General features: G+C 33.5%; 1 protein-coding gene and 1 pseudogene across 1 annotated transcript; both read right to left on the bottom strand.

Annotated features, from left to right (window-relative positions):
• Positions 1 to 332: 332 nt before the first annotated feature.
• On the bottom strand, positions 333 to 5,349 carry LOC120119103 (annotated as a pseudogene).
• Positions 5,350 to 8,618: 3,269 nt separating this feature from the next.
• Positions 8,619 to 9,281, bottom strand: LOC120119125 (nuclear transcription factor Y subunit B-3-like). Its single transcript, XM_039139016.1, has one exon. The coding sequence runs from the start codon at positions 9,279 to 9,281 to the stop codon at positions 8,619 to 8,621; it is 663 nt and encodes a 220-aa protein (XP_038994947.1).
• Positions 9,282 to 9,631: the final 350 nt, after the last annotated feature.

Raw genomic sequence — 9,631 nt, 5'->3', positions numbered from 1 at the left:
ACTAGCACCAGTATCCATATCTTCAAAAGACAAAAACCAAAGGCACAGAGATAGAGAGGAGATCAATCAATGTTACTCTACTTATTTGTTTCTTTTTAAAATATTCATATGCAACATAATTCAGAAAAAAACAAAAGCATGGGAGTATGATCATCTAATAATCTCATATCAATAACGAGCATTCTTACAAAGAAAGCAGCAGCTGTTTTCATAACTTTCAATCAATGTTACTCTACTTATTTGTTTCTTTTTAAAATATTCATATGCAACATAATTCAGAAAAAAAACAAAAGCATGGGAGTATGATCATCTATATGTATAAGAAAAATTGGTAACTGTAAAGGGCAGATGTTTCTTTCTCTAAACTGCCAAAAAAATAATCTCATATCAATAACGAGCATTCTTACAAAAGAAAGCAGCAGCTGTTTTCATAACTTTATGTAGTTTAATTCATAATGTTAGAAGTACACCGGTTTGATAATAAGATCCACTTCACGATGCCTCTTGAACCTCAACTTTCCGTCGCTAAGAGATTACTTGCTGTACAAGACAATCACAGAGATGGAAACCAAAATGAAGAAAGCAAAAATAATGCTCAGATAAAATACTTCAACCAAGCCGACAAACTTTTGCGGCAAGAAGCAAGCAATTTGATATCTTTATCCAAAATTACTCCAAAACAACCTCACAAGCATTTTAAATTTCACAGGGGCCAACCCGACTCTTCCGAACTCTAGATTCCCTCACCATCACCTAAAATTAGAAGCAAGAAGTGATCTTTCCACTCTTCCAGTCCCGCAAAAGGCATAAGACCACACAATATGGGAAGCACGACAAGCATAATAGAATAGAATATTGATCTTCGAATCCAGTACGGAAAAAGTGTGTTTCTTGTCCTTTGTGATACGTGAACAGGTCCATAAAGAATGATAACAGCACCGATGTAAAGACATTTGAGAGGAAATGCAGAAGGCATAAAATCTCCCAATATAAAAGCCAAAAGTATCCATTTCCTCCCAATGTATCCACACATAACTTCCCAGCCAAACCACAGGCAATTCCTAACAGCAACAGTATAAAAGTGACTGCCATCTGCTTCAAAGTTCCAGATTTCTGTATACGCAAATAAGCTACAGCAAGAATCAACATGAGACCAAAGATCATCCGGCTTACAACTTGAACCTGGCACCTGAGAGTGAGGAACCCTGAATTGAAATATGACACCTGATTTTGGATCCACCAGGACTTTTTTTTATAGAAATAGTAGGCCTCACTAAAAACCCCTTTCATGATTAATGGAACTTGAAAATAGTTTCTTAATCAACGGAAGGAGGAAAAAGTGCCCTAGGAATTCATTAACCTCAAAACATTACAAAGTAATACAAAGTCCAATCTCCCTCCAGAGATAAAAAGCCAAAAAGAAACAACCCTTAACAGAACATAATTCTCAACCAATACCAACCTTAGCTAGAACATCGCCTCTATATTGACTGTCCTTACTAACCCATCTAATAAGACCTTCATAAACACTAAGCTTTTGAATAATGTCCTTAACAACTTGAACATAAACGACAGGACAAGAACCAACATCCTTGACCCAACCAATTGCCACCTTACTATCACTCTCGATAATCAATCTCTCTTTAAATCTGTGGCGAATAGATTCATAATAATATAACCCCTTTAGAATAGCTTTCAATTCCATCAAAGTTGGAGGTCCCGGACCAGCCGACTCTTTGAAGGAGCCAAGAATCGAACCAGAAATGTCTTTCAGAACACCACCTAAACCACTCCTCTTCCAATCACTAGAAGTAGCCGCATCCACATTAAGTTTAATAAAACCCTTTGGAGGAGGAGACCAAGGAAACTTAGTTGAAATCCGATTAGTATGAGATGAGCAAGAATCCACTAAGGACGGGTCGGCAATAAGAGCATCCTTGGAAATAGAAATCTGAGTTTCCCTAGCTAGAAACCATGAAGCAAGCCTGCACCTTGCTAGAAAGAATATTTCTGCTCGATCAAGCTTCCCTTCTTCAAACACTATATAATTCCTAATTTTCCATATTGTCCATAAGACCACTCCAGGGATAAATGACCACATAAGAGAGTTGGTCTTCAAGTTAGTCCATGCTACTAGGAATTTTTTAGCATCTTCATGAAAAACAGACTGAAAATTCCAATAGCCCATGAATTTAGTTCATATTGGCCAAACAACCGAACAGGAAAAAAATAGATGAGATGAAGACTCTTCTTCTAGATTACAAAAAGGACACATAGAATCATTTATGCCCTGAACACCTCTCTTAACCAGAGCTGTCTTCACTGCCAGCTTCTTTAAGATAACTTGCCAAAGAAAAGTCTCCACTCTTGGAGGCAGCAGGCCCCTCCAAACAATAGATTTCCAAAAATTAGCTTCCTCCGAATCGGAACTCCCCGAATAATTTAGATTGACACATGATTTAACATTGAAAACCCCTTCTCCATTCCCCTTCCAGGACTTGCTTTCCTGAAAAAAAAAATATAAAAATCGCGGCATGATAAAATATATTTTTGCAACTCATAAAGTAACCTTAGAGAGGAAACATCACAAAGAGAGAATAATTTATCATGGATTGCACGATAATGTCGGGCACTTAATGTTAAGATATAAAATTGAAACAGATAGTTATCTAGAACAACAGCAACGGATGAAAATTAGAGATGTATATGTGCATAAAACTTAAATATTAATTATTGCTATCAAAATTTAGAAAGACAAATATCATATGCTATATAGAGGGAGTCTCTATAAAAATGTTGTCCTACACCCCACCATTCTTGTCTTCAGTGCAACTGAACAACAATGTTAGTTCCAGAACCTCTCACCATTCATTTGACCCATAAACCACATTCTCAATTCCTACAGACCTGAAGGCTACATAAATTTTCCACATAAAGTTACAGAGGGGGCAACTAGATAATTCACTCATAAACTGGCAACCAAAAGAGAAACTTAAGGGATTACTTTTCAAGGGCTTGAAAAAGTAATAAACGAGATAATTACCAAGCCGGCAAGCAAATGTATCATTACAAAGAGGCACCTAATCTAATGGTCAAACAAATCAAAACACTGAACTTCTAATGCTCAGGAAAATCATGGAAGGCAAATGATAAATGGAAGCTAGGAAAGGGAGATCACCCTTACCTCAGATGGACTACAGGATGATGTCGCATCAGTAATCCTTTTGTAAGAGTAAGCATAAGCACCATACATAAGGAGGAATGACATGATGAACAATCCAGCAACAAGAAAATCGATGCACATTCTAAGTAATTCGGCATGTCTTGTGTCTTCTAGTTGGGTCTTGAACTTTTCAGCATTAAAGGATGCATTTGATATACCCATTGCTAGTTTGGATCTCTCCAGATGGTTTGAATCAAAGTTTAGAGCTAGTTGTTCCTCTTTCAGCTTCAACTTTCTCATAGTAAGGCTAAGCTCTAATGTTTTGAGGTCATTCGAACGAACTTGCTCTATAACAGATTTCTCGATTGTGCTGGCCGTTGACTGATTGTAGTCAGAACCTGTTCTTGGATTGACACAAACCAGTTGATTTATTTGTCCATGAAATGAAAGTTCTCAATTCAGGGAACCATTTAGGACAATCTCCAGTACATCTTCATGGATATTTAATTGATCTCGAGTTGAGATAGAAGGTAGATCAATGTCTGAGTACGAATCCTTTGCATCATAAGAGTCGGACAGATACTTTTTCTTGTGCTTTGATGAGTCATTAATCAATCTAAGAGTCCTCAAGGTGCTTCCAAATGATTTCTCAAAGTTCCTCATAAAACAATCAAACTTGTCTCCAAAACCCTGACCAATTAGACCATAGAAGCAAAAGGCATGTTCTTGATAAGCAACATTGAGGGTCAGGGCAATAAAAAAGCATGAGGAAACTTAACTTGTAAAATCAGAGTCAGACTATGAGTCGGCAGTTTAAAATCTGGCTTACATTAGCTAAAGATTCTCTGACAGCAGAAGTGCAGATCTGCAAGCATGAAGAATGACTAATTTTGTAAGCAAGAAAGGAACTTTTAACTTTCTTAAAGCAAACCGGTCATCAAGAAAAATCATGTTTGAGAGTTCGAACAATACCACCGAGAGATAATCAGGAGGTAGGCTTTCATTTGTAACATTTGTCTTTTCCAGAACCTAGAATTACAAGGAAAGCTGTTAACCATAATCAATCAAAATTACTGGTGAGGTCCTTACAAACAGAACAAATATATAAGAATTGTCTTTTAGAAAATGCAGCTCTCTTTAAAAGAATTGGCCACAATTGAAGAAGGTCAAGAGGGTGAAGGGATTCAAACTACCTTGATCCCTCCACTGCATGATAACAAACGAACTAAGCAAGAAAAAAGTCTGAATTATTTTAAGGCTATTATCAAAAAAATAAAATGGGCAGTCGCATGGAAGACATAAAGGAAATAATTTTAGAAACTGCATAAACTAAAACAGGGAACCTTTTTGTCAGGCAAGGCTTCAAAAAAGCTGCCATAGCTTTTACCAACAGCCCAGACAGCTCTACATTGCAACACAAGCTTCAGTGTACCAGGCAAAACTGGTATACATCAGCCCAGCACTCACTTTTGCTTTAGGCAATTGCAAACATTATTGATGCACTATATCAGCCATCTAATAAAGGCAACATCATAAGTTATCTTCGAGTAGCTAAAAATAAACAAAACCAAGAACAATAAATGTGGCATAAAGTTATATAAATTCAAATATATACCAATTCGAATTCACAACAAACTTAAATATCAAGGATCAGAGATTATCACCACAGATAGATTAAAACTTTCCCCTAATTGTCAAATACAAAACCATAATTAACTTCAAAATTTCCCGACTAAAACAAACCTTACCAACCAGGATTCTAATAATCTCCCCTCAAAAAAGTTTAAAAAATTCAACTTAAAGATCAACAATTCAGCATATTACAACCCATGCATTGCAATTTTCCATCTAGCATTAGGGTTAAAATATTTAAAAGATTGCAACTTGATCGAACCTGGGCAACAACGGCCGCGAAGGACGCAATGGAGTCAACATCGCGAACATCAGGCTGCCGAACAGAACCGAATCGAACCCTAAGAGGCCGGCGTTCAGATGGCAAACGCGTTCCTTTATGAAAAGAAGAAACGGAGCAAGAAGACGTTGAGGGCGCGTCTTTATCAACAACTTTCTTTTTCTTCTTTCTGAGGAAGAGTTTTGAAGGTACGGTGGACGCACAAGCAGAAGTTCCGTTGGGTTGCCGAGAACGAGGGGAAGAAGAAGAAGAGTCGGCGTCCATTGGGGGAAAAATAAAAGGTTCGGAATTTAAAAAAAAAAAACACTCACTGGCGTAGTCATATTTGTAAAGTCAGAAACTGCGTTGAAACGACGCCGTGAATACATTTGAATTTCCTCATACCATGCTATAAGCGCTATTTTAGCAAATTCATATCTGATATCTATTCTTAAAGTTTGGGTAAATTATCCCATTGATCATTAATTATTGAGTCTTTTCTATTTTGAATTACATTATTTTGAAATATAAATATTGTGTTTGGTGTCTTGAAATAGGAATTAATAATTATTTTAATTTTATTATTTATTTATGCACATTGATGTGATTTTTTTGTTCTATATTCAACAAGTTCTTCTGTTATTATCGCATCTATTGGTGTAAATTGTATTTTTATATGATATGTTTGTTTTATTGTAAAGTGTAAATTGTATATTTATATAGTCTGTTTGTTTTATTATAATTGATTTTTTGAAAAAAAATATTTTCTTTATTTTTTAATATTTAGTTGGCGAAAAAACAGATATTAATGTAATGTATATTTATAGTTAATAGAATTTTCTTTGTATTTTTCAAAAAATACTTACAATATAATTTTTCATAAGTCATTTTTTAAACATTTCACTTCAAAGCATAAATATTCAAAACAATATTATTTTATAAATTTGATATTAATATACTATTTTCGTAAAATTTTATTTTAAAAAATTAATTATTAGAATATATTTCATAATTTTAATAATAAAATATTATATATTTCGGTGTTATAATAATATATTTAATTATATTATAATAATATAATTTTTAATAATAATATTGACATAAATAATATTAGATAAATTATTTTAAAAAAATAATAATATTAATTTTTCTAATAAATAATATTATCTATTATATTCGATATTTAAATAAATATTTTCTAAAAAATTATAATTAGTGGAAAATGATCTACACATTCTTATTAAAACATCGTAAAACAATTTTCGGAAAACATTTGTTAAAAAAATATTTTACATGTCTATTTTGTTCTGTTTATTTTCCGTTCTTGTAACATTTGTAATTGGATATGGATTTTACCCAAAATATTTTAGGTTGAATTCTCTCATTAGCCTTAAACAATGCATGAGTCATGAATTTAGTCCATATACTATAATACAAAAACAATATCATTAAGTTACAAATGCTAAAAATGGTTAAATTGGAGAACATAAACTAAATCTATAACTTATACATAATATAATTTAATAGTAAAATTCAACTTTATATATTTTACAACTACTATTTGAATTAGATTTAGAATTAGAATTTTAAATTTTAAAAAATATGAGATAAAAAATAACCAAATTTAAATAGAAAAACTAAATATATATTTTTCCTTAATGCATAGGCTACCAAAAAAATGTTCAATATTTTTGCGATGTTTATGCAAATTTTCATATACATGACTAGGGGTGTAAACGAACAAAGTCGAGCTCAAGTATTGCTGAGCTCGACTCAATACTTAAGCTCGACTCGAACTCGAAATCCTGAACTGAAGCTCGTGAGCAGCTCGAAAAGGCTCGAAATGAAAAAAAAATCTTAAACTTAACTCGATTGAAGCCTCAAACTCAAACTCGTACATGAACCTTAAATACATGAAATATTACTGTATTTTTTTAAAAAATAATACATAAATATTAATATTATTATTATTAATTTATTTTTTTAAATAAAATCTTAATATATTATATTTTCTAGTTGCTCACGAGCTTTCGAGTCGAATATCGAGTAGCTCGTTTCAACTCGTTAAGAACTCGAGTCGAGCTCGAGTCGAGTCCATTCGATCTGAGTATTTATCGAGTTTGATCGAGCGATCTCGAATAGCTCGCGATCTGTCTCGTCTCATTTACAGTTCTATACATGACAAACGACAATCGTTGAATAATAAACTTTTCACTTAAATTTTGGTTGAAAAAAAAAACTAATCCTTTTCTTTCTCTTTTTTTCTTCTTCTTTACAACTTGTGTCAATTTCATTTATCAATCTAACTTTTTCTTTTTAATTTTGTTTAACCGATGGCGACATCAATTTTAATGTTGGTTGTCTCATGTTGGCTATTTTTTCTTTTTTTAGTTTTTTAAATGAAAATAATTATGTTTTTGTATCATGTTATCTGCCTTTATGACATATTTATCTCTGTCTTTGTGACATATTTTTCTCTGCCTTTTGGTAGCTTATAGTTTTTTGCCGTTGTTTTCGTTCATCTTTTTTCTCAGGGTTGGATTTGACATCGCCATGACTGATCAAGATGACGCTTATTTGTTATCATGATAATCTTCCCTGCTTTAGACCCTCGGATTGATTTGGATACGTGTTTTGTGTTCGTAGATACTTTTCTCACATCACTTGACTCTGATTTACGATTTGTCGGTGGTCTTTCAGTAGCTTCATCCCCTTTTGTGGTTCATTTACCTATGCAGTTAGATTTGTTCGTATCTTTATTTTATTCGATTTTTTGTTAGATTTTTTAACATTTTCCTTCTTTGCTACTTATGTGGTCTAAGTGGCTAGTTTTTGTGTCAATGATAATAGGAAAATATCATAATTATATTTTAGGTTTACGATTATACTTGTAAATCTTCATTGCAATTTTGGATATTTTCTATTTTTAATAAAACTAACGATTTTTTATAAAATAAAAAAAACTTTTCACTTAAATTTACTAATAAAATATAAAATATTAATATATTTATTTAAAATAATGTTTTACTTTGTAAGAAAGTAATCCAATTTATAGTTTGACATGAGTTGAATTTAAATAAAAATCCAACTATGATCTCCTATTGATCCGGTTGATTAACCGAACAGTATTAACAAAATGACTTTAATCAGCGTGCAGAGAAATTCATTTTGTTTTAATTAAGGCAAACTCGACCTCGTAATAGCAAAATTAGTTCTGAATAACAGAATAAAAGCAATTAATTTCTCAAACTGCCCTAAATCAACTCCTAAACTTTCTGCTACCTATTAGCTATGTATCTCTTTCTGCTACCTATTAATTTCTCCAGGATAGATAATATAAAACCTTACTTATTTGTATGCATGTCAGCTATACATACTGTAAAGAAAAATAACATAAATTATATGTACAATTAAGCTTTTAATTATGCAATTTAACAGTAATTTTATTAGCAGATTTTCTAATAAAACTTCATAGATATAGTCATTTGATAGTTAATCAAATTAAACAAGGAAAAATTAACTTCAACATACTATATGGTATATAATAAAATATATATATAATTTTCAAGTATTCAAAGTACTACAAGTCAACCCTGTGTTGAAACCACCTGCAGCTGCCATCAAATTTTCTTCATATCCGATCCCTCTTCCACCATGGTCGCTGCAACTCGGAGGTTGACTTACTTGGGTCCCGAGCGGAAAGAACCTACTGTTATAGCCCTGGAAATGATCTGCAACATTAGCCGATGACGATATACCCGCATTTACATCGTTGAATTCATTAGCCCCGCCGTGGATGATCACATCGCAAGGCGTAGGAGATTGCTGACGGTGATGATCTTCTCCCCTGGCCATGGAATTCTTCTCCCCTTCGGTTTCCCTGTACTTGTTGAGATAACCCTTGAGAGGTACGACGTAATTCTCGAAACCCAGTGTCGTCATTGCCCACAACAGATCATCGCCGTTTATGGTCTTCCTCTTCTCTCTCTGACACTTGTCGGAAGCCTCGCCAGTGATGAAGCTTATGAACTCCGACACGCATTCTTGCACCGTCTCTTTGGCTTCTTTCGAAATTTTGGAGTTCGCGGGCAGGGATTTTTTCATTATACGACTCACGTTAGCTATTGGGAGGAATCGGTCTTGTTCTTTGGAAGAACTGTCGGAGATGTTTCCGGACGACGGACTTCCGACGCGGCTGCTGCCGGTTTGGTTTCTCTTCCCAGGCATGAAGATATTCGGAGTAATGAATTGTTTATGAAATGAAAAAAGTTGGCTGAAGAATCTAATAAAGGGTAGTATGGATTTATAAGTTAACAGAGGGAAAAGAAATGTATTAAAAAACAGGGAATTGATGTAGACATGAAAGGAAAAAAACAAGCACTTGAAGGATGAAAAGAAGGCCTATTAAGTTATGGAATCTGAAGGAGAAAATGTGAAAGTTATTCATTTTTTTTAATAATAGTAAATAAAAAGGAGCTTCTTCGTCACTCTATCATCAAGTCCTTCGATTCCCATTTGCAATTTTCAGTCAAAACTTAAAACTCACTCCAAGGAAAAAGGGAAAATCCATGACCAAC

This window comes from Hibiscus syriacus, unplaced genomic scaffold (genome assembly GCF_006381635.1).
Source record: "Hibiscus syriacus cultivar Baekdansim isolate YM2019G1 unplaced genomic scaffold, ASM638163v2 tig00110331_pilon, whole genome shotgun sequence".
Classification (NCBI taxonomy): domain Eukaryota; kingdom Viridiplantae; phylum Streptophyta; class Magnoliopsida; order Malvales; family Malvaceae; genus Hibiscus; species Hibiscus syriacus.
Note: the sequence above shows the minus strand (reverse complement) of the source record. Positions and strands in the feature narration are given on the sequence as shown.

What these genes read in the sequence shown, in the direction of transcription:
- LOC120119125 (XM_039139016.1), bottom strand. Translation starts at nt 9,281, where the DNA reads ATGCCTGGGAAGAGAAACCAAACCGGCAGCAGCCGCGTCGGAAGTCCG.